Source organism: Gambusia affinis, linkage group LG04 (genome assembly GCF_019740435.1).
Source record: "Gambusia affinis linkage group LG04, SWU_Gaff_1.0, whole genome shotgun sequence".
Classification (NCBI taxonomy): Eukaryota; Metazoa; Chordata; class Actinopteri; order Cyprinodontiformes; family Poeciliidae; genus Gambusia; species Gambusia affinis.
In genome coordinates this window covers 32,441,176-32,466,325 of record NC_057871.1, presented here as the reverse complement: position 1 = coordinate 32,466,325, position 25,150 = coordinate 32,441,176, and the positions used below count along the sequence as shown (strand labels likewise).

Sequence of the window (25,150 nt, the reverse complement as noted above, 5' to 3'; positions counted from 1 at the left end):
GCCAGCCTCAGAATCAAGTCAGAATCAGGAGCTGTGGTTCAGCTCTCATAGTAGGTGTCAGAAAAATGAGTTCAATTTGACATCACAGGCTGAAAGCGACCATGACGGCGTTTTTATGAACACCAGACTCACCAGCTGATCCACAGATTAAATCCTGCGATTACACCATCATCCTTGGATTGAACTGGTCCAGTTTAGACCACGTTCACAGCGATGTTTGTTTTACGTCCTCATCCCTCAGTCTGTGAACAGAAATGAGGCCACACAGTTCAAACAAAACTTGAGTAAGAATAACATAAAAAAAAAAAAAACTTAAAACATCACATCAGTTATACTGACAAGGGCCCAATAATGTGAGGCAGCAGAAATTACAAATGCTTTTTAACATTTAGTATCTTTTGTCTTTTTTTAGTCCAGCCATGAGTGATGATTGGAGAAGAGTGTTTTTAAATGACATGATGTACAACTCAGCATGATCGTTTACTAAATAACAAAAGTTACTTTTTATTTAATGGTAAAACAAAAACAATTTTGAGCTGCACAAGATGCCTTTAATGTTGATGTTTTATATATTCAGATAAGACATCTGATTTTGATAGAAAAGCTGTGATCTGCTTTTTATTATTAAGTAGTGCATCCATTTTCCTCTCTGTGCACCAATCAGGTCCATTTACTGGTTCCAGTCTCCTGTGAAAACCCGTTTCCTCCTGTGAAAACCCGTTCCCACCTGTGAAAACCCGTTTCCACCTGTGAAAACCCGTTCCCACCTGTGAAAACCCGTTCCCACCTGTGAAAACCCGTTTCCTCCTGTGAAAACCCGTTTCCACCTGTGAAAACCCGTTCCCACCTGTGAAAACCCGTTTCCACCTGTGAAAACCCTTTTCCACCTGTGAAAACCCGTTCCCACCTGTGAAAACCCGTTTCCACCTGTGAAAACCCTTTTCCACCTGTGAAAACCCGTTTCCTCCTGTGAAAACCCTTTTCCACCTGTGAAAACCCGTTTCCACCTGTGAAAACCCTTTTCCACCTGTGAAAACCCGTTCCCACCTGTGAAAACCCGTTCCCACCTGAGCATCAGGAGCGCACGCTGCAGCCAGAACTGGTGACTGACTTTCTGAAAAGATGAGTGGCTTTCTGGAAAATCCCATTCTGATGTAAAATATTACAGATTGCTGGATAAAAGAAATTTCTTGTCAATTTTTGGTGGCTCAATCAGACCATCAAATATAATTATTAAGAATTTGGAAACATTTGCTATTTATTTGCCAAAGTTATGAGGGGGAAACCAAATATTTTAGCTGCTTGAAATAATCAGTTCCCCCTTTATGACATGAGAGCTAATAATTTTATCACAAACTCTTTAACTGTGCCTATTCCTCTCTTCATGAACAACAAATCTTGTAAATTTGGAATCATCTGATCATTTTTTCAGAGTTAAAGGGGGAACCCAAATATTTTAACTGCCTGAAATAATCTGTTCCCCCTCCAAAGGTCATTGAACAAGGGAACAAGTTATTTCAGACAGTTAAAATATTTGGTTATACAAGTTGTTTTACCAAGAAATTGATCGGATGTACCATGATTATGGTCGGCTCCGCCTCTTTAGCTGCAATGCGTCTCAGGGGGAACAGATTTTCACGTAAGACCTTGACCCGACCAAAACCCATTAGTGTCATTACCTTGAGAAATAAGATTTGGTCAGTATAAAACAGGCTTTAATGACAACAATTATCAAATATTATAGAGTTACATTCACCATCCAGCGCTGGGCTCCACTCAGCCTTTTTCTTCTCTCTTTGCTGTTCCGTCTGACCACGCCCACAGCCAATCAGTGAGCAGGAGCGAAGCTTGCGTCACCCACCAAAGCAGGGCCGGCCCGGCTGGGCCTGTTCCGAAGCAGGGCCCTAAAAAGCAGGGCTAGCCCCGAAAAAAAGCCTGTGGAAAAGCTCTGAAAGCGGGCCGAGCCGAGCCGAACCGAGGAAAAGGGTCATATGGTGTTGGCCTCGGTTTCTGTTATGTGTAACATAGAAGAGGTTACGTAAGTGTGCAGCTGTACGCATGCAAGCAGCTAAGAGACAAAACACAATCATTTATGCATAATATTGGTTAAGAAATTCTTTGAGCTCTATTGATTACACATTTCAAACCCTGACGAGTGTAGATTAAGGTTCAAATTGTGTAGACGGAAAGAGCGATTGAATTTAGGCCATTTTATGCATTATCAAATCTTATCAGTGGGAAAACCGAAGTTGACCGGGTATGAATATGATAGTGTTAGTGTTTGATATGAATATCAAACACTAAAACCCCTTCAAGCCCATATTTTATAAGTAAACAAAACCACAAGTTATTATTTCAAAGCAATCATGACAACATTGTGTGAGCCGTTCTGGTAGGACAGCCACGTGCCAACACCACGTTGACTTGAAACTTGAGCACGTGAAAAATACTCACCGGTTTTCAGTCGATACACTGCGGTAACCCACAGCAGAAAGGAAAACTATATAGTGGTAAGTTACAGTAACATTTAGAAAGCAACAGCTCTTTGTAGGAACTGCTCCGCTCTCTTTCCATGTTGCTGCGAAAAGAAAAAACTTTGACCTCACGGCAGTTAACTTCTTGGCTTCCGTAGAAAGCTCCTCCCCTCGGACCTCGCTGCAGCAAATAGAAAGGGGCGGGACGGATCACTGTCAGTCTCAGACCTTATTTGGAAATGAGACCATTGCACTTCGGAAGTGAAGGGGGCGCTATTTCCTTTATTATCCGCAACCTCCCGCTTTTATTTTCTTTTGAAATTTGTGATCTTAATCTTTAAGAACTCATAATGAGTTTCACTCTCAGCATGGATTTAAACTTCTCTCTTCAGCGCAGCTCACAGTTTTTAACAGATTCTGCAGATTTCTGTGTACTTCTAAATCTGCTCCTTGCTACTGCCTCTAGTGGTGGGAGTGTGGTAACACAATTTATATCACTAAATCAGAATAGCACAAAGTCTTTATTATTTATTAGAAATTTTTCATTTTCGTAAGGAGGTAGAGCTAATTAAATGACCTAACAAGACCTCAAAGTGGTTCCAGTTTTTCTGACCAACCTGTTGAAACTATGGCAATTTTTTTAAACTTTGGTCATTCAGCTCAACTTTGCTGAAAGCACTGGCTATATTTTTAAGAACCTCTCTCAGAGACTCTGTCTTTTAAGAAGATCTGGTGATCTTATCTTAGGTCACCAACCTAAAGGTTGTTTATAAGACAATGTTGAATGTTTGAACTTTTCACCTCTTCAGCTTGTTTGGTCACATGAGCTGCAGAACACGTTTAAACTTTAAGCTCTACTTGTATGACTATTTAAAACATCCCATTGTATTTTTTTATTTAAACTCTTAAAATAACTTTACAAAATCCACTTTTACATAAAAGCAGACCCAGACACACAGAGAGACAGACAGACAGACACACAGAGAGACAGACAGATAGACAGATAGATAATGTTTGCTGTGTCTCCTTGGTTTGACATTAATTTTAACAGTGGCAGTTATTGTTGCCACTCTTTCATAAGGCTAGATTTGTGCCGATGCCGACACTTTACTGAGTCTACAGATTTCCCCACCTTACATGTTGTCGGCTCCTCCTTAGTTACCACGGGCATCATGGCTGCTTCTCTGATTACTTCTCCCAGGCCGGCCTGCATAGGCAGAAGGTTTGCAGTTTGCAGCTTATGTGAGCTTGGGATATTGTTTTAATAGAAAAGCTATTTACACTGTGATTACTTTAAATACAGACTATTTTTTTAGGTAAGTGACCTGGATATTACTTAAATGTATTAGAGTAAGAAGAGAGGGTGGGCCTTTTAACCTTTTATTTGTTGAAGAATATGAAGAAATTTCAAATGTTTTCCTTCGTTTCGCAATTAGGTACTTTTTGTGTTGGTCAATAACATAAAACCCCAATGAAACAGACTGGAGATCGTACTGTAACATTTGAAATTATTCTATGAAACTCATGGAATGCATCAATAAAGCTATTGGAGAAACATAAAAGTGTACCAGGTCAAAAATAAAAATATTCATAGAGTGATATCAGGGATAATTTATACATTTATTCTTCTGACAGCTGTACAGGAATGCATCGTCACAGCAGAAACACCCAACTGAACCCAACCATGACACAACAGCTGTCACAACACATCAGAACTCAACCAGTAATATACAGGCTCAAATCAGCTCAGCCCATTCAATGTTTAACACCATCATGATAATCATCATAATTATAATTATTAATAATATTATTATTCACATAGAACAGTCTCTCAAATATATCTCTGTTCTCAAAGAGCATAAAAATACAAGTGAACTCTTCATTGGGATGAAAACTGGTGGTTGTTTCTGTTGTCTGGGGCAAATCACTGAAGAGTGGAGCCAACTTATTACAGCTTATAGACATGGAGGATGAAACTTCAGGGGTACAAGACTCACAAATAACTGAGAGGTTACTTCTGAACAAACCAGACAGAGAGGGTTTAAAGAGATCAATACCATTAGAGTAGACAGAAAGAAAAACAAAAAACTAAATAATATATAAAGTACACTGCGAAGGCACAGAGATTTCCAGAGTTACCTAATTAGACACAGGTTTCAAAGAAGAAGTAGGTCAGATAAGGGCAACTTCACTAACCGACAGTAGATGGAGCTCTAACAGCTCAAATATCCAGGTCTACTATAAACTATGTGTCTTTTTTTACTGTATGTACGATGTAAAGCACTGAAATATAGGAGTATCTTCTGAAAACACCATTCACTGCAGCAGCACACAGGGATATACCACATGGGTGTGTGTGTGTGTGTGTGTATGTGTGTGTGCCTATTTGCATGTGTTTTTCATTCATTATTTCCAAGCCACCCTTCCACACATGATAGATAAACAGCAACACCACTAGCAATATTTAAAATAATAGAAGTCCCACCAATGTGTGTATGAATGCGTGTGTGTGTGTGCGTGTGTGTGTGTGTGTGTGTGTGTGTGTGCTTGTTTGCATTTCTTATAAATTTATGGACACATCTGTGTTTAGTTTGTCTGCTCAAAATGGGTGGGAAAACTGACTGAAGCGTATAAGCAGGGACTACACACACTCGAAACAACAAAGCCAACGATAACAGCAACGGCACCGACGACAACATGAACAGAGACGACACGCGGGACAGGAGTCCTCCACTCACACAGAGCAGAAAGAGGCTACAATTCATCTGGAAAAAAGGGATTCTGTTTTCAGATTGGTGGACTCGGACAGCAGCTTTTCTTTCTGTGTGCTTTTTAAAAAAATCCCTCTGTTTTCTATCAGGTTATCAATCTGCCTGTCAGACTATTTCTGTGCTTAGGCTTGCAAGCAATATGCTTATCAGATAAAAGGATACGCAAAAAGATTGTGCTTCTCGGTCCACGCAGCCGTCTGGGGCTGGGCAGAGGCATCGTCATGTGGACTGCAGAGGTCAGAGGTTGTGTGGGAGCATTGTCCTTGCAGCAAGAGAAGGAGCAACAAACAGCTCTCCCACTCCTTGGCATCTGCATGAGGATACTCGGGAAGCTCTTACAAAAAAATTTGCACGTCAACATTTAGCCTTGGGAAAGACTTTTCTTTGTACACCTGCACACAGTGAGGGGGGCAGAATGGAGAACCTTGTTGGAAGAAGCATGTGGATGTGAGTTCAGTCCAGCATTGCATCCAGCTGGTCTGCCAAGTCGTCAAACATACTGCCGATGTCATCCAGGATGGAGACTGTTGCTTTTTTGCTGGAAACAGAATTAAGATGGGAAAAATTTATAAGGCTCCACCACTAATACCAGGAATAAAAGCTCCAGCAAAATGTAATTTTTTCTTAACTTAAAATGTCCAAATTTGCTAAATTCATTTGGATATTTTCTACAGTGATCAGACTTTCACTGTAGGATGGAGAGATGGATAAAACGACTTCCTGAGGCTGTGCAGTGACTGTGATCTGGCACACCAAAACCAAATCAATTCCAATGAGAGATGAAAAGACATGAGACAGATAAACCCAGTAGAGATTAGAATCATGGCCCAGGCACCAAAATGCAGGCCGGGTTGGAACAGAATTATTTGCTTGATAGTAGGGGTGGGCATTTATTGTATCATTTATCATTTATTGCAATGAATTTCTTTTAACAATTTTGATTTATTGTTGTCACAATAAATTCCATTTAATGTTTCAAATTTTCCCACATTGTCCTTTCTGCTGGGATTGTTACTTGTACTGTTTTCTCAGCTGTTTCTTCAGTAGAAGCATCAAGAAATATGAAAATACATATTTCCCCTCAAGCCTACTGTGCAGTTTCATGATACAAACACACCTTTTGTGATTGGTGTCCTATTGAAGCGCATTACAAATGGAAATATTTTTCAAGATCATTATTTTTGGGCCTAGTTGTTATGACACAGTCACACCCATACATTTACCTAAAAAATAAGTTACATATAGTTATTAGTGTCACTTTTATTGTTATAACAGTAGTATCACAAAATATTGTGACAAAAATATTGTCACAATATGTTGTCACAATATGTTGTCACAATATGCCCAATCAGGCTTCAGTGGCACATTTAATAAGCCTGCAATGTATACGGCGCAGAGAAAACCAAATGAGAATACCTGATCGTGTTAATCTACTGATTATAATCTGAATTCAAGAAAGTAAGAAAGGAACAGAAGTTAATCAGACAGGAATAAACTCAGCCGCAGTGCTCCACTTGAGCAGCAGTAGAAAAAAGACCCTATCAATCACACGTCCCAGAAGATTTACACTTGACTCACCCTGCGGCTGCAACAAGCGGAGCTGGAAGACGGTAAGTGAAATCTAAAAATGGGACAAGTTACACTGTTTACTCAAATGGTGGTCTAAAAACAGAAGCAGTAACGGGTCTAGGACAAACTCAGGATGGGTCGAGTTGTTTACGCCCAGCAATGCATGACCTTAAATGTGTTAGCAGGACTTTTTGCCATCTTCTTTAGTATTAACAAATTAATTTGCTAACGTCTGAGACAGGTAGGCCAATCCTTGTGAGGTTAGCATCATGTGTGCAGGGATGTTATTGCAACAGCTGTTGGTTGGCAAAGTTATTCATCTCACATAACTTATATGACAATTAAAGTTCAAACTGATGCTAACATGTGCCCCTCTGAAGTTCTTTATTTCTGAATACTCACTCATTGGGTCTGTCCTCCTCTTTGATTTTATGCTCTACAGTGTGCAGAGCTGCAGCCAAGGAGGCACTGGTCTCCTCCAAACGATGCTGAATCATCCCTTCTAGTTCTCCTCCTTCTTCTTGACTCTCTTCTTTTGCTTTCTCTCTCCTCAAAGGCCTCCTTTCCATCTCCTTCAGGTTTTCATCCTCTGCCCTTTTCTTCTTCTCCTCCTCCTGTTCTGTTTTCCTCTGATGCTCCCTCTCTCTTATCCTCTCCTCTTCTTCTCCTGTCCTCTCTTCTTCCTCCTCTGTCTCCCGTCCTCCCAGCAGGTCAATGGAGAGGCTGGCGATGGAGGAGCGGGGAGGTTTGACTGGGTGTGGTGACGAAGTAGAAGGACTCTGGGCCGGAGAGATGGATGTGAGAGGGAGTCCCGGAGAAAGAGAGGGAGCAGAAGGGGTGTCAGGAGCTGGGAGTGGAGCAGCAGCCGGAGGAGAGAAGGGTCTGGGGGCCGGAGTGGGACTAGTAGCAGCTGGACTGGTGGAGGCTGGGCTGGGGCTCGCGGCAGCTGAAGGTACCGCTGCTTTTCCTGGTTTGGGAGCCGTTGGAGGCCCACGGGGTTTTGGTGATACAGGAGGAGGGACACGCTTTGGCTCTGGTCACAGAAAAATGACAAATGAAAATCTGTTATATGCAAAACAAATGTAATCAATTTAAATCAATTCAAGCAGCCAAAGTTTTAAGCACTTTTAAGTGGTCTTACACATTAGTTGTACTCGCTTTCTCGAAGTCTTTCAACATTTATTCCCCCACAAAGAAGTCCATGTGCTTTGAAAGACATATTTTCAGTTATACTGTTAAGGTGCAATCTCATATGACACAAAGTTCATTCAGTCACACTTTTTGTATAAGCCATGAATCTATATCAGACATATAGGAATATATATTCAGCCTTCCAGCTATTGCAACCCTGAATGCTGCCCTAATAGATAAAACAGACCTCAAATTGGTAACTAATCATTCAAATTAACAAATGCTATTTTGGTGTATTTTGCTTATATCTAAATAATATCAATATCATATCTTTAACATACATATACTTGATATATTCAATGTCAAATATAATATACCCAAAACAAAACAGAAATATTTTTGGCCTCAGTTTGTCTAATCTTTAATGTATGTAACAATCTTTTGTTCTCCTCTGTTATTGCACCAGAGAGCAGCATCATTTTAAGGTAACTTTGATATTGATACGATACTGATATTATCGTAGATAGTCTGAAGATACCAGTGTGACATGGTACCTTCATATTTAGGCTGTCAAACTGCTAGCACTCACTTTCACACCTGGGGGAAATAATATCTAAGACTTCCTTTGTCAAACGAAGCGAAAAGCTGACAGTAATGAATCAAGTCTTTCTAAGACCAACTTAACTTTGACAATAAATATTTCAATGAAATCTCATTTCTTACCTGTTGGATGCTGAACAGAAATCCAAAGATAAACACTGAAAGATGTTTGCACACCTAGGTTTGGTTTGATTAGAAACCAAGTTTCAACATTTGCTACATTTTCAGCTGCTGCAGTTCGGATTCACAATGCACTGTGCCAATCAATCAAACCTTTGACCAACTTGTTCCCCACCCTCAGCCGTGGTGGCGCTGTACCAAGAATCACTGAAGGAAAAATCTTAAAAACCCTTGAAGAAGACATTGAGCTCAATTTCCAAATACAGAAATACTTCCTTCTTCAGAAAATGTAAGGAAAAATGGAGTGGCACCAGAGATTAGCGGTTCTGGGGTTTCTCTTTTGTCTTTTGCAAAAAACCATGAGCCATTTTTCCAGTATGCGCTAGAGTTGTGCATTTGGTTCAGTTGTGTTTACCAAGAATGCCTTGTGCTATGTGTACTTCCTGCTTTTGGAGAGGCTTGGTGTTCACATATGATTTAAACCTTTCTAGAGCTCACTTCAACCAAACCAAGACTTACGTTTGCAGGTGGTAGTTTGCTTTTTTGGTCTGCATTACAGTATGATTGCACATTCACACTGGCTAAAATGAACCAGACTTTCTTGGCAAATGAAAGTTTGATTAAAGCAGACTAAACAGAGCTGGTGTGACAGCCAGGCAACTGTTGATCAAAACCACTTAAAAAGATAACATGAAGTCCCCATGAACTCAACAGAGTTGAAAAGAAAATTGAGGCAATTTACAACTTTTGCACAGAGATGTATTTGTGGGTTCTCACCTGGACTCTGTGCTGGCTCAGCATTATCTGGTCCTGGTATGGGGACTCTTCGAGTCGGAGTAGGTGGGTCTGTCTGGGTCTTTCTCAGGGAGACTGTAGAAGGCTTGGGTGAGACCGGTGGCTTCAGAGACTTCCTGGCTTCCATCCACTCACAGGTCTCGCTGCCGGCCTCCGTCCTCTCAGAGGCCTCAGACACTGGCCTCCGCCTCAGCACTACACCCCCGTTCTGCTTTGGCTCGCCCACGTTTTTCTTTGTCCCCTCAGGAGAATTTGATTGATTATTGCTGTGAGTAACAGATTCAGTTTGCTCTGTTGTGCGTGATCTGCATATTGTTTCTGAGCCAGTTATCATGGTTATTACAGTGGTAGCTGTTGATGTGAGGGCTTCAGATTCTGTAGTTGGAGGGCGTGGTTTCCTCCTGAGCGTAGCTGTTGCATCTGTGATCTCAGAGGCTGAGGTGGCAACGATGGAGCGAGGTCGAGGTTCTGGGCGTGGCTTGACAGGTTGTTGAGGTAACTGGTCAGGAGTCTCATCAGGAAGATTTTCAAGTCCAGTGACGGTCCTGCGCCGGTTTGCAACATCATCCTCAGACACTCCCAGACCTCCAGCTCCAGCCTGGCGACGGAGCAGAGGAGGAGTCGCCTAAAAGTCACAAGTCTGTTACTAAAATTTCTCGCATTAGGTTGAAAGTGCAAAATTCCAAGTTTTGACAGACTCACCTGTAGGATGTTGGTGCCACTTCCCACATTTCTTGGCACCATTGATGTTTCCAACATGGCTGCGAGACTGCGGACACTCCCAGAAGTCCCCTCTGATCGCTGAAGGCCAGCAGAGTCCTGAGCTCTTAACGCTGCTCCCAAGCTGCCACAGTCACTGGCTCGCCTCTCTCGATAGGTTGGCAGACCCAAAAGGCCCAAACCCCGTCCTTCACTGTCCCCATCGCCGCCGGTGATGGAAGAACAGGAGCGTTTAGGTGGCGTAGGAGGCCGGCCTTTCCGACGGGGACGGAGGGTGACGGATGACTGGCTGCGGTTAACGGTAACATCATTAGGTGCAGCTGTATCAGTGGAGCTGCTTCGGCACACGGTGGCGTAACGGGAGTCCAATTCTGAGCCGATGAGGCTGTGAGTCCTCCGTCGTTCCTCCTCCTCACAGGGCAGTCGCAACAGTGGTACCAATGGGTCGATGGCGGATGTCTGGGTGGATGGTCTTGGACGAGCCCTAGGGGGCGCCTGCTGGATGCGGGCATGTGGAGGGGTTTGTGGGGGTGTCTGGTTCGGTGTGTGGGGAGGCGTTTGTGAAGACTTGAGACCTGGGCGAGCTTTAGCCAGCGGGCTAGGGGCCCCCTCCCTCAGTTTCCTTGCCTCCCTGCGTGACTCTGAGGAGCTGCTTCCTCCTGGGCTGGAAGGAGGGGAAGTGGGACTCTGAGGAGGCTCTGAGCCACTTCCTCCTCCTTGTAGTTCCTTGAGTTTCTTTACTCCCAACATCAATTTTTTCTGATGTCCTGTAGGACATCAGAAAAAGATGGAGACTTTATTGTAAGTTGAGAACAGATTTACAACGCCTAGAAATGATATTAATAACTGTGCAATCTCTCAGTTTTTCACGCTACAATTAGAAACTTGTGTTTTTCATTAAGATTTTATGTAATACTTCAACCTTTCATAGAACGTAATTATGAAGTGAAAGATAAACTGATGCATGTTGTGTTTAGCCGACTTTAAGCTCCTAAATAAACATTTGAGAAGTCATCTAGTTGGCAAGTGGAGTCTACTTCTATGCAATTTAATTTCTGTAAAGTACAGCTGTTCTGTAAAGTCCTCAGTGGTTTGTTAGATAACTTTAGTAAATAGTTTCTTGAAGACAAAAGAATACAGCAGGCAAGATCAAGAAAAAGTTCTGGTAACATTTAAAACTGGTCACCCAGCCATGAATAGTCACCTCATGCTGCGTTTGCAGTTGTGACAAAACCTTTCCATTTTAGGAAGATGAAATAAAATGCGTTTGTGAAAGGTTCAAAGCCTGTTTTATATCCCAACCCAAAGGCAGCATTAATCAGAGAAGCAGCCATGAGGCCCCTGGTAACTCTGGCAGAGCTGCCAAGAGCCACAGCTCAGGTAGGAGAATTTGTCAACAAGACAATCTTGCACTTTAGAAACCTGGTCTTAATGAAAGAGAGGCATTGAAAGCAATAACATCAGGTCTGTTAGCAGGCCTTAACAAAATGGTGGAATACGTTCTGGTCACATGAGACCCAAACAGAATTTTTTGGCCAATAATCATGACACAGAAATACTCTGTACAGTGCATTGATGGTTGTGACTTGGCAAAATGTGAAAATGTTAAAGGAATAGAAATACTTATATTATTTACTGGTTTACCTAGCTTAGCAATGCCAATCTCCTGCAGGTCTTCTAGGCTGATGTCTGAAACAAAGTCAATGTTTTCATATCCATTCTGGACAAGAACTTGGTAGTACTGGCTGAGACCGAGGTGAGACAACCAGTCTGCCAGGTTGGCCTAAATGAAACAGAACACATAGTTAGTAGGACAGAAATCAAGAAAAACAGCGAGCAAAGTTGAATAAAAATCTTTGAAAAACTCCCCCATAAAGCCTGAAGAACTATTTATGAGGAATGTTTAACATACAGTATTCATATCTCTTGAGCTTTTCCATAGTTTGTCACATTGCAACGAAACATAAATATATTTCATTGCAATTTAATGTGAAAGACCAACACAAAGTGGTATACAACTAGGTAAAAAGAAAATTATACATGATTCTAAATATTTTTTACAAATAAAAAACTGAAAAGTGTGGTGTGAAAAAGTGTTCAGGCCCCCTGAGTCAACACTTTGTGGATCCACCTTTGGCTGCAATTGCAGCTTCAAGTCTTCCAGAGTTTGTTTCTACCAGCTTTGATCCTCTACTACAGTGTTTCTCAACCTTTTTAGGCCAGCACCTCCTTATCCATCATTCAGGTCCCTTATTGCCCCCATCAAAGAAAATGTAAGCTACTTGCACTGATTATTATTTTATGATTAATATAATTACTGTTGCTGTCTTGATTTGTATTGCTGTTTCTGTATTTATCCTTGTAGCGTCTAAAATCCTGTATTTTAGGCTACCGGTTGTTGATTGTTGAAGCGTTGGTCTTACGTGTGCTCTATTAAGAATTCCGGATGCCAGTCTTTGTTTTGTTTTATAATAAAGTAGTTTATTGTTTGCATGTTGTCCATCGCTGCTATTTCCATTGCAAATTCACTTACATTCTGACATAGAATCTTAACCTGAAACACAGTAGAAAACTGTTGCCCCTTCCTATCAACAACACCTGAACATAATCATGCTTGTCCTTAAATAACCCATCCCCCATTAGACACAGAACTCAAATGAAATACGCCCCCTGGTGGCGATAAACACAAAAAAGGCTAAATGGCTCCTACACGCCAGCCCCTAATTGCGTGTGGCAGTAGACGTAGCAATTATCAAACTTAAATTAAAGGAGCCACAAATAAATATATGCCCAATTATACATAACAGGCAACCCAAGTTTACACATTCACTATTCTACCAGTTTAACAGTTCGTAGCTTCACATAACAGACAAATCTTTGTCACAGGTCTTTCAATAATGTTTGTTTTAGTTTGAAGATGAACCACTCGCACCAAACCCTTTTTATCTGGAAAAGTTTTAATAACTTTCCCTAATATCCAAGACCCTCGAGGTGTTGTGGAGTCCATAACTACTATCACATCTCCGGGAATAAAGCACCTTTTTTTCTTTATCCATTTTTGTCGTTCTTGTAATAACGGTAGATATTCTCGAATCCAATGTTTCCAAAGGAGGTCTGAAATGTATTGGATTTGTTTCCACTTTCTTTTAGTGGAAGGCTTGTCTTTGACTTTCAGTTTGAACTTAAACCTGTCTGTCTCTGTGCACCATTGTAAACCTAGTGCTCTGTTTACCGGTAGCTCATCACTGTTCAGATTCAACTCACAAAGAGTCTGGGACATGAGTTCTCCTGGGATACATTGGAGCACTTCTCGGCTGTTGCTAAGCCATTGGGTTAGCGTAAATCCTCCTCTGCTGCAAATAGCCATAAGATCTTTGGCCATGGTAACTGCACTTTCCTCTGATGGCAGACTTTTTAAGAGGTCATCCATGTAAAAGTTTTCGTTGACTGTTAGTACAACATCTTCTGAGAAGCTGGACTGATTATCCTCATAGCAAGCACAGCTCGGTGAGGAGACTGCACCAAATAAGTGGACAGTCATACGGTATTCCTCAAGGTCTTGTTCTAGATTACCTTGAGGCCACCACATGAAGCGTAGAAAGTCCACATGGTCCTCAGACACCTTAACCTGGTGGAACATGGATTTTATGTCTGCCATTAATGCCACATGTTCCTGCCGAAACCTTACTAGAACCCCCACCAATGAGCTAGTTAGGTTAGGGCCCTGTAAAAGCTGACTGTTAAGTGAGACCCCTTTATACTCTGCTCCACAATCAAATACCACACGCAGCTTATGTTTTTGTGGATGGTATACACCATGATGTGGTATATACCACACCTTGCCTTTCACTGCTGTCAGCTGATGTTGTGGAACCCTTTCTGCATGTCCACAATTAATGACATTAGTCAAAGTTTGTGTATTCTTTATAAAAACTTCTGTTCTTTTTGAATTTCCTTTTCAACCCAAGTATGCGCTGCAGAGCAACAGAAATGTTGTTTGGCATTACAAGTTCTTCCCTTTTGAAAGGCAATTTCAGTTTGTAATGTCCATTCTCTAGCTGTGCAGAGCGATCCATTATGTCTAGGAATTTTTGTTCCTCTCTTGACATTTCCTCTTGTTCTGTAAAGGACTTCTCAATGAAGTCATAGTTGTATTGGCTCGTCAGAAGCTCTTCAATTTTATCAACTGTAGTTCTGTTGACATGAACTGAAGGGTACCCATTTTCAAGATCCTTGTAACCTTCTGCTGAAGCATTTATAACCCATCCTAGGAGGCTTCTGATTGCATAGGGCCCTTCACCTCTACTATTAACCACCTCCCAAGGTTCCATTAGTTTAGATGCATTTGTGCCCACTAATAAGTCTACACCAGCCTGTATGCGAGGAAAATTAATGTCCTTTAAGTATGACCATTTTGACAGCTCCTCCTCACTGATGATATTGTCGGTGGAGACTGGCATTTCCTTTTGAGTAAACACAATGGGAAGCTGATAGAAATGGCTTCCATTTATTTCTGCAATCTCCAGCCCTTTAATGATAGAGGTCGTCATTGTTTTACTATGACCCATTGTCCGGAGATGAATCTGAGCCTTTCGACCTTGAATGTTAAGTTCGTTAAGAAGTCTTTCAGAGCAGAATGTATCAGTGCTCCCTGGATCCAGAAAGGCATACGTTTTAATGATCTTAGTTCCCTTTGAACTTTTCACTTTCACAGGCAGGATGGGAAGAATCCCTGTATGGTGGCCAGCCCCAGTATGACCACAAGTAGAGGAAGTTTTACAGCCCTTTGCTGCTTGATCCAACTCTTTCTGATGGGGATTTTCCTTCTGTTTAATGTGCAAAATGCTGGGATGCTTTTGGTTACAGTGTTTGCAAGCGATGCGCTTATCACAATTCTTGCTTAAATGTCCTGTATCCAAGCAACCAAAACATAAACCTTTGTTTTTTATAAAGTCTAGTTTTTCCCTGTGTGACTTCTTTCCTAATTGTCGACATTGTTCCAATACATGACCATCCTGTTTACAATACAGACAGGATGAATAATTTGATTTGTTAACAACAGTTACTTCATTTTTGAGAGACGGCATGTTACAATCATCCTTAACAGAAACATGGGTGACAAAACTGTTTCTTTTAAACTGTGACTTTATTTGAGGTTTGCTAGGTCTTATGATTCCCTTAGCAGGTTGTAAGTCTTGTATATCTCCAAAAATCGGATCAGAGATGATCTTAATCTGGTGTTCAATAAAAGCAACAATATCTCTGAAACCTGCTCTTTGACTAGTTCTCTCAAAAATCTCATTTGCTTTTGTTCTCCATTTTTCTCTTAGTTTAAAAGGAAACTTTTGAACCAAGATTTTCATGTTAGCTGGCATGCTTAACTCATCCAAATACTGCAGTTCCTCCATTGCATTGCAGCATTCACGAAGGAACAGTCCAAATGCCTTTAATGCTATAGCATCTTCACCTTTAATGTTGGGCCAACCAGTGGCCTTTTCCATGTAGGCTGCAGTAATATTAAATTCATTGCCAAAATGTTCTTTTAAGAGTTGCTTGGCCACAGTGTATCCTCTTTCTGCAGTCATGTGAAGGCAACTACGTACCAGGTCTCTTGGTTGCCCCCTGGTGTACTGTTCAAGGTAGTACAAACAGTCTCCTTTACAACTGGTCTTTGCTTCCACACAATGTTCAAAGGCTTTCATAAATGAGTTGAACTGTAAAGGATCTCCATCATAAATGGGAATTTCTCTGTGTGGCAGTAACTGGCTTGTTTGCATTTGAACCAGAAGAGTTGTTATGTCATTCTGCTGTTTCAATACATTGTAGAGGTCTCCAGCAGACGGATTTTGATTTGATGGAAGCAAACTGTTTTGAGTGGTAACATTGGGATCGGATAAAATAATAGAAGCTTTAGAAGTTTGAACAGCAGGGCGAGCCGTTTGTGACACCAAAGAATTGAAAACAGTGTCATCAACCTGGGGTGGAATATGCTGTACATAAGCCGTGTATAGATCTGACTCAACCTCTTTATCCAATAGCAGTCCTGCATCTTCTTGAAGCTTTTTTGCAGGTTTGGTAACCAACTGTGAAGTTTGTGAAAGGAGTAAAGTAGGTTTGATCTTGGGTCTAGCACCTTTTCTAACATATGAATTCATTCCATCAGAACGCTTAGATGTAATGCTGCCTTTAGTGCTGCCCTCTAGAACCATTAGCTTGGCGTTAGCAGCAGCTATTTTGGTGTCCATCTCAAGTTCTTCCTTTCTTTTCTTTAACAGGTATTCCTGCTCCTCCAGCGCATGCTTCTCCTTTAAAGCAGCTGCACATGCCAGGAGTGCAGCCCTTTCTGCTTCTGCTTTTATTTGTTCAGAAAGTGTTGAAGATTTGCTGGTTGTTGTAGAAGAACCCCTTTGACTCCCAGTCTTTCTAAAAGACCTTAAAGAAACATTTGAAATGCTGTCATGAGGTTCAATTTGTAGCTCCTCCTCCCTCATAATCAAGCTACCACTGGCAGCTTTTGTTTCAGCTTCATTATCATTTTTACTTTTATTTTCTCTAATATCGTCAGGCACACCGACTGAGCAACCCTGAGCCTCAGCCAACCATTTATGAGTAGAAGTAACAAAATCATGAACATTCAACATTTTAGCTTGAAACCATGTATCATGCTTTTGTGTTTCATCTACCGGCAATAATCTCAACAAACCCTGGTGTACCTTTTGTATTTCATTATATAAACCTAAATACCTTTTAAATTCTCCCTTAATGTCATTCAGACACCCTTTGTCATTTTTCAACACTGTAATAGTTTGTCTTAATTTTGTGAGCTTATTTAACTTTGTTTTTCTCTCACTTTCTAAGTTACTGATTTTCATCAACAAAGCTTTGCCTGTTAATTTCACTTGTCTTTTTTCAGCTTCCCTCTGAGAACTTTCCTCTTCACCCATAATGTTATGTTGACCCTCCTGATCCAGACCAACATTTTCCTCTTCTGCCATAATGGCCGACAGTTTTCAGTTAATTTGGTCGCAAATTGTAGATTGTTTATTTATGGAGAACTCTCCTTTTCTTTTAAGCAGTCTTCAGTCTGCTACCAATGCATTGGATTTAAGCTTGGACCTTTGTGTGCACAAATGATGGCCATTCATAGATATCAGCGCTGACCCACATACCCCAATGATGCGTTGGCCGGCATTGATGATCTGCGTCCCGATGTCCTGTTACGAATCCTTGTGGCTCCAATAGCTCGATCCATGCAGCTCTGTTCCAAGCGTGCAGCGTCGTTTGCTCCTCTGCGGCTCCAGTTCAGACGTCCGGTGACCCGATCGCTCCTGTGCGGCTCCAGTTCAGACGTCCGATGTCCCGTTCGCTCCTGTGCGGCTCCGGTTCCGATGCCCGGTGTCGCGATCGCTCCTCTGCGGCTCCGACGCCCGGTGTCGCGATCGCTCCTCTGCGGCTCCGACGCCCGGTGTCGCGATCGCTCCTCTGCGGCTCCGACGCCCGGTGTCGCGATCGCTCCTCTGCGGCTCCGACGCCCGGTGTCGCGATCGCTCCTCTGCGGTTCCGACGCCCGGTGTCTCGGTCGCTCCTGTCCGGTTCCGACGCCCGGTGTCTGGGTCGCTCCTGTCCGGCTCCGACGCCCGGTGTCCCGGTCGCTCCTCTCCGATTGTCCGGCGGCTCCAATAGCCTGCTTCGGTGCGACCTTTACTTTGCGGCTTCGTGCAACCAAACGCAGAAGGATCGGTGGTTCCTCCAAACGAGGCAGTTTTCTACCTAAATGTAGCGTCTAAAATCCTGTATTTTAGGCTACCGGTTGTTGACTGTTGAAGCGTTGGTCTTACGTGTGCTCTATTAAGAATTCCGGATGCCAGTCTTTGTTTTGTTTATAATAAAGTAGTTTATTGTTTGCATGTTGTCCATCGCTGCTATTTCCATTGCAAATTCACTTACATTCTGACATAGAATCTTAACCTGAAAACACAGTAGAAAACTGTTGCCCCTTCCTATCAACAACACCTGAACATAATCATGCTTGTCCTTAAATAACCCATCCCCCATTAGACACAGAACTCAAATGAAATACGCCCCCTGGTGGCGATAAACACAAAAAAGGCTAAATGGCTCCTACAATCCTCAAAAATCTTTAAAAGCGAAACGCATTACTGAACTATTAGTTTCCAGAGAACAAAAAAAAAGTCACGTGAATAGAAATGATTTTTAAAGGTGTCTAAGAAAAATTTAATGGACATTCAACTCACACTTGGTAGACCTATCAGCAGCCAATCAGAGTGGAAAGAAAATATAATATGATAATGTTTTTTAGATTTTGTTCCAAGGCTTTATGAAGATCCTAGTTCTAAAAAATGTGAATTCTTCGACTATTTTTCTGATGGGTCAGCCTTTAAAGGATTAATGCCTGAGTTGTGTTCATGGTAATTATTTCAGACTTTTTTATGCTTTATCTTGTAGGTGGTGAAAACAGAGTATTTTGAATAAATATGATGGTGACACACAGGTGGGTCTGGATAGTTTTGCTGACTTTGTCTTTAAAATATTTATTTATTATTCTGATGTTTCTGCTATTTTTCCTCCAGGCTGGAGAAACAGGCATTCTTCTGTTGGTTCATGTGCTTCTTCCTACGTCCAACGGCCACAAGAAGAATCCAAAACAGCTCATGTCAAACTGTGGACCATGTTGTCAGATATGTGCAGGTATGTGGTCATTATTCTAATGATCCTACTTCTTTTGTAGAAGCACTTTCTCATTTGCTTAGTTTGCTATTTGAATGTAGCTGTACTATATATAGTTAATCATTTTTATTATTCGTCTTCTTAGCATTTTGTCAAAGATGGCAGCCAGTGTTGAAGCCTTCCTCCTGCATGTTGGTGAAAACAAGAGCAGCAACAAAGACACTTCACCATCAGTGCAAAGTATCATGAATTCCTCTACAACTTCTGTACATTAATCAACCTACGGTTTTCAACATTGATGGAACTTTTACATACTTGTGGCGATGAATATCCTTGATTAATTTTGCCTGGAGTGGACACTTTTCATTATGACGATCATTTAAATGTATATTGTGTCAATAGGAGGATTCGTTTGATGTTTTTCCAATTAAGGACTTGGTTTATTACAGTCCCTATGGAAAGCAGTTTTCTGAAATATGTGGGAAAGAAAACATAGCAGATTGCCATCCTGTAGATCTTTGCTGTATATTGGTATCAGTGCTCTTTGATGATGTTCTTGTTTTGAAATACAAGTAGATTCAAACTGTGACTTATGTTGGCGTTTTTGTAGATTCAAGTTACATCTAATGGTTTTTTTTTAAAGTGAATGTGATGATTATTGACTGCCAGTAGTATGTTTTTTGAAAGTTTTATTGGCTCTAGTGACTTTTATTTGACAGTCAATTGACAGGAAAATGGGTAATGAGAGAACGGGGAGAACATGCAGCAAAGGTCTTCAGGTTGGGAAGCAAACCTGCGACGGCCGCGTTGAGGACTAAGGCTATAGGCTCTATATACATTCACTGTTAGGTCTATTTTAGTTCCTAATCTGCAAAGAATCAACCAGAGTCACAAATAGCTTTTCTGCAGAAGAGGGAAGTTTGAGTCAGACTCAGAGAACCGCCGTCAAAACCTGTCTGTGGTCAACTCCGCTGACTCTCAGTCCACAACTGCCTTTTATTATGATTACAAGGAAAGAGGTTGGGCTTTTTCACACAATCGGATCAAATACCTTTACTACAAGATGATCTGGAACCTTCTGTGGACATGCCCTTAAAAGGACACGAGGCTGACCGTTACCAATCAGTTTCACAGGAAGCTGATAAAAAATCAGTTAATGACCACAGCAGCTGAAGACAAGTAAATGCTTCCAACCCCCAAGCAAACATCCAAGAAAAAGAGTTAATAATGTACCACAAAAGAAAAAAACTAAGTAAAAATCACACAGAATAATAATATGAAAACATAACCATTCAAATAAATTCATAAGTAAATAACCCTAGATAATAATTCTTCTAACATTCACAGTGTTAACATTTGACACTACACACTAGTGTTAGGTAAATTCAACACTTATGTGTGTTAAATTACAACCACTGAAAGTGTTGGTTCAACTCTATCACAAATAACACTTTCAAAATGTTACTTTAGCCAATCAAGAGTGGAGCAATATAGACCAATATAAAGTATTAATTCAACTCTTTAGGAGTTCCAGATTTGCTGTGCTGGTACTACCGCTGCATACTGGATCACTTACAGCACCGATGGTAACTATAAAGTGAACGCTCTCTATCATGGTATCATCCATGGAAGGATTTCCATTTTTCCGATGGACACACAGTGAGGGTATCATGATTTTTGTGATTACATGTGTATAAGAGCGATATTCCGTTGTCCTTCCATGGAAGCGGGCAGCATCCAGATGAACATTAAAACATTTCTCCTATTTTAATTTAAAAGTCGTGTCAATATTGCTTCTTCAACAAAACTACATCACTGCTAAAATATATGTATAAAAACACTCAATAAAACATAAAATATTTGAAAATCAGACACCAGACAAGTGAATCACAGCACCGTCATCAGTTGGTGTAACGCTGAACTGATGCGGTGAAGCTACCAGTAGCAGGTGAAGCTAACAAACACTGAAGAGAAGAAGAGCTGCCGTTGATACAGTTGCAGCCAAGCATGTTTTAATGTTACACAATACAGTTTTAGTAAGTTGCTCAAAGTCTAAATTGGTATTGTTGTGCATTTAAGGTGTAAATTTGACCTTAGAGCAAACGACCCCCAAAGGAATCGCAGCGCCCCCCTTTTGTAAATTTTTCTGCCAGCACCCCCTGCGTCCCCTGAACACCCAGTGGAGGCAGCTACCGCCTCGTTGAGAAACATTAATCTAGTGACTGAAATTTTTGCTCATTATTCTTCTGCAAAATTCCAATTCAAAAATACTTTATTGATCCCAAATGTGACAGACTGTGACCTGTCCAGGGTGACCCCGCCTCTCTTTTGGTGAAGATAGGCACCAGCACACCTCCTGACCCCACTAGGGACAAGAGTGTACAGAAAATGGATAGGTGGGTGATCCCAAAGGGAAACATCTCAAGAGAAGAGAAACATCCCAGAGCATGATGCTGCCACCACCATATTTGACAAAGAGGATGTTTTGTTCAAGGTGATGTGCAGTGTTAGCTCTTTGCCACATATATCATTTTGCATTTTGGCCACAAAGTTTGACTTTGTTCTGATCTGACCAAAGATCATTCCACATGTTTGCTTCTCCAACATGGCCTCTAGTAAACTGCAAACAGGACTCCTTGTAGTTTTTGTTCAACAATGGCTTTCTTCTTGCCACTCTTCCATAAAGACCACATTTGTGCAGTGCATCACTAATAATTGCCCTGTGGACAGATTCCCCCAGCTGAGCGGTGGATCTCTGTGTTTGAGTCACCATGGGCCTCTTGGCTGCATCTCTAATCAGAACTCAGCTGGCAGTCTAAGTGGATGGCCTTGTCTTGGTAGGTTTATAGTTGGACTATACATTTTCCATCTCCAGATGATGGATTATGCAGTGAAATGTTCAAAGCTTGGGAAAGCTTTTTATAGCCCAAGTCTGTTTTTAGCTTCCCAAATCTTCTCCTCCATTTGTCTACTGTGTTCCTTGGACTTCATGACAATGTTTGCTCCCCAATATTCTCTTAACCAACCTCTGAGAGCAGCTAGATTTCAACTGATATTAGATTACACATAGGTGGAGTCTGTTTAATCATTAACAGTCAACAGGTAACTTCTGAAGGCAATTGGTTTAACTCAGAGAAAGAGGGGCTGAATACTACATAGATGACACACAGCTCTACATTACGATGTCACCAGGAGACTCTGAATCCATCCAATCACTGAACAGATGCTTAGAACAGATAAATGTGTGGATGTGCCAAAACTTTCTCCAGCTGAACAGAAACAAAACTGAAGTTATCTTTGGACCTAAAGAGGAACGATCTAGAATTATAGATCTAGAGTCAATGCACAGTTATTACAACTAAAAACCAGCAATCAGCTGCGAGTAGTGATGGACTCTGACCTGAACTTTCAGAGCCACATAAAGACAGTTACAAAGTCGGCCTTCTATCACCTGAAGAACATTTCCAGGATTAAAGGACTAATGTCTCAGTCACATCTAGAGAAACTCATTCATCCATTTATCTTTAGTCACATTGATTACTGTAACAGCATCTTCACAGGTCTGTCCAACGAATCACTCCTCCAGCTGCAGCTGATCCAGAATGCTGCTGCTGATGTTCTCACTAAAACCAGGAAGATAGAGCCCATCAGCCCAGTTCTAAAGTCCTTCACTGGCTCCCTGTAGCTCAGAGAATAGACTTTGAAAAACTGTTGTTAGTTTATAAATGAGTGAACAGCTCAGCACCACAATACATTAAAGATCTGCTCCAGACCTCTCAGGTCTTCTGCTTCTGGTTCTGCTCTGCAACAACCAGAACCAAACATGGAGAAGCAGCGATCAGCTTCTATGTACCACAAATCTGGAACAAACTTCCAGAAAACTGTTAAACAGCTGAAACACTGAGTGCCTTTAAATCTGTACTAAAAACCTACCTGCTCAGAGTTGGATATGAAACATAATCATGAAACATTAATCAACAATCTGATGTGCAAAATATTATGTTGTTGACTTTGTATTTTTGTGTTTTTATGATATAAAGCACTTTGAAATGCCTTGTTGCTGAAATGTGGTATACAAAGAAAATTTGATTTTTGAATACTTTTGCACACTGCACTTTCATTTTTTATTTGCCAGAAATGTTTTGAATCATGTAATTTTCTTTGTACTTCACATAAAATTACAATGAAATATGTTTATGTCTGTAGTTGCAGTGTGACAAAATATGCAAAGTATGGTACGAATACTTTTTCAAGCCTCTTTAGCTTCAAGAAAGTTTGGATCTTCCAAAATAAAGGGTAACCCTAACCCTATATTAAATGTGATTCAAACTTAAGCACAATACTTTTGCTGCCAAAAATTCACACAGTCCTGGAAATGCCTTACAGGTTTGTGGTCAAGCAGCCAGCCTGTGGAGGGCACCTTGCTGATTTCTGACAATAACTTCTTTCGATGTCCAGGCTTTATAACACCAATTGCTGTCAGGTCCTGAAAGAGAAACGTATATGGACACATCAGGTGCTCACCACTAGCACTGCTGGAGTTTTTTCAATTATATAGAAATGATCTGATGCTAGTTTGACATTACTACATGAGTTGCATGTAACATGTCTCCTAGAACATTTTGGTAAGTGTAAGCACCAGTGAGTGTCCACTGCCTTTAGTCACATGGCTGTGTCTGCTTCAGCACTAATCGGTGAACATTTGGACAACTACATTAAAACGACATGGAGATGAAAAAACTAAATTTATGATTGGAGAAAATCAGCTTGTGCATCCATCTAATTTTCAATCTCTATGCAAAAGATTTGTTCCTAATAAAGCTCTGTATCTGTGTGTATTTATGTCAATTATAGTGAGAAATAATGCTTAGTGTTTTCAAAACAGTCACACAGATTGAAGGAAAACATAGCGGCTGCTGAGAGCTGGTGGCACTACATAGTCAAATATATATAAACAGATTTTGTTTCCCTTTGTGTTTGTTGCTGAAGCAAAGAGAACTGCAACATTATGCAAAATTATTTGCATTTTCTTGCATCTGCTGAACTTGAGGGGACTAACTGCATCTGCAATTTGTTCTCTGAAATCCTCCTCTTCATGCAGAGTAAAAGTTAAGCAGTTAATATGTGCTGCCAAAGCAGACTGGATGATCTGAATGTGTAGGAACAGGCAGACAACTGAAGAATGGCTGACACAGACAGAAGACCCATGATGGTCCAACTCCAGAATGGACTGATGAAGAGGTCATGACCTTACCTCAGGGGTCATGCGGCTAATGGTGTCTAGATCATATCCTGCAGTGAGGAAATGAGTGGTGTAGAACTGCAGCTGAAACTCTCCCAGCCACGTCACCACAGCCTGCTTCTACAACACAAACCAAAGACACTGCTGGAGCACTGCAGAGTTCCTCTAACGTTTTCAGGCTGAGGACCACTTAACCTGAAATCGCCCCGCGATAACACATCTTAATATATAATGCAACCTGAAATGAAATTATTAGTCTCTTAACTCATGCCCTGTTGTTTTCTTTGTTCATCTGAATGAAAAGAGTGATGCTGTTTGGGAAATGTGACTGGCCACAACAAAGCCATGAACACGTCTACTTGGCCATTTTCAGTTATTTCCAGATTGTGAAAATGAGGAGTGAAAGCTTTCTAATGATGTCAAATACATGGAAATAAAAACAAGTTTTTCAATACTACCAAATGTTGTGTGCATTAATAACCTTTAGGGCTATTTGTGAGTTAGAAGCACAATTAAAGAAAAATAGACCTGAGTTGTTTAACAGAGACAAGAAATGCAATCACTAGTGAACATCAACACTCAGTAGCTATGATTCAGCTTCTTCTGATCATAAGACATTCAAGGCGTTGTTTTCTTTCCACCGGTATCTGCAGCTTTTCTTTTTAATGAGCCATTAAAAAAACCTCCATGATTGTTAAAGTTGCAGTATGTAACTTTTATAAAATATATGATTTTTACATTTTTAAACCACTTTTCCATCATTAATTTTGACACAATCCTTTGGTATGCTAATTGAGTTAATGTCGGTTCACATGCAGTACCTCCAGACCACTAGGGAGCGCCCACTGACCATCAGTGGTCTGGGGACCACAGTTCAGATACTGCTCTAAAGCACAGGAGACACTGAAGTGAAAAGATGCCCTCTATGTAGCGATTATTCAAGATCAATCTAATCCTTAGATTAACACTTTAGCTTCACTAGTGACTTATATCTTCATTCTTGAACACACAGCAGTTTTCAACCCTCAGTTTCAGCTGTC

General features: G+C 41.0%; 1 protein-coding gene and 1 non-coding gene across 8 annotated transcripts in view; both read right to left on the bottom strand.

Annotated features, from left to right (window-relative positions):
* si:dkeyp-9d4.3 (caskin-1) overlaps positions 1–25,150 on the bottom strand; it is a 105,639-nt gene that overhangs the window by 889 nt on the left and 79,600 nt on the right. For 4 of the 7 annotated variants that reach the window (XM_044114754.1, XM_044114759.1, XM_044114760.1 and 1 more), the window contains 9 exons: positions 24,123–24,230; positions 23,253–23,354; positions 11,825–11,963; positions 10,163–10,947; positions 9,443–10,085; positions 7,217–7,847; positions 2,455–5,783; positions 1,757–2,010; positions 133–242 (listed from right to left, as the gene is read on the bottom strand). In XM_044114754.1, the coding sequence (XP_043970689.1) occupies positions 5,699–5,783; positions 7,217–7,847; positions 9,443–10,085; positions 10,163–10,947; positions 11,825–11,963; positions 23,253–23,354; positions 24,123–24,230 (2,493 nt within the window). In that variant the 3' untranslated portion in view covers positions 133–242; positions 1,757–2,010; positions 2,455–5,698. Of the gene's footprint in view, positions 1–132; positions 243–1,577; positions 1,680–1,750; positions 5,784–7,216; positions 7,848–9,442; positions 10,086–10,162; positions 10,948–11,824; positions 11,964–23,252; positions 23,355–24,122; positions 24,231–25,150 lie in introns of all 7 variants that reach the window. The other 3 variants (XM_044114758.1, XM_044114757.1, XM_044114756.1) reach the window with 3 other exon arrangements.
* LOC122830453 lies at positions 3–91 on the bottom strand. The gene has a single exon (XR_006370536.1). It is a non-coding gene; the product is annotated as a small nucleolar RNA SNORD60 (small nucleolar RNA).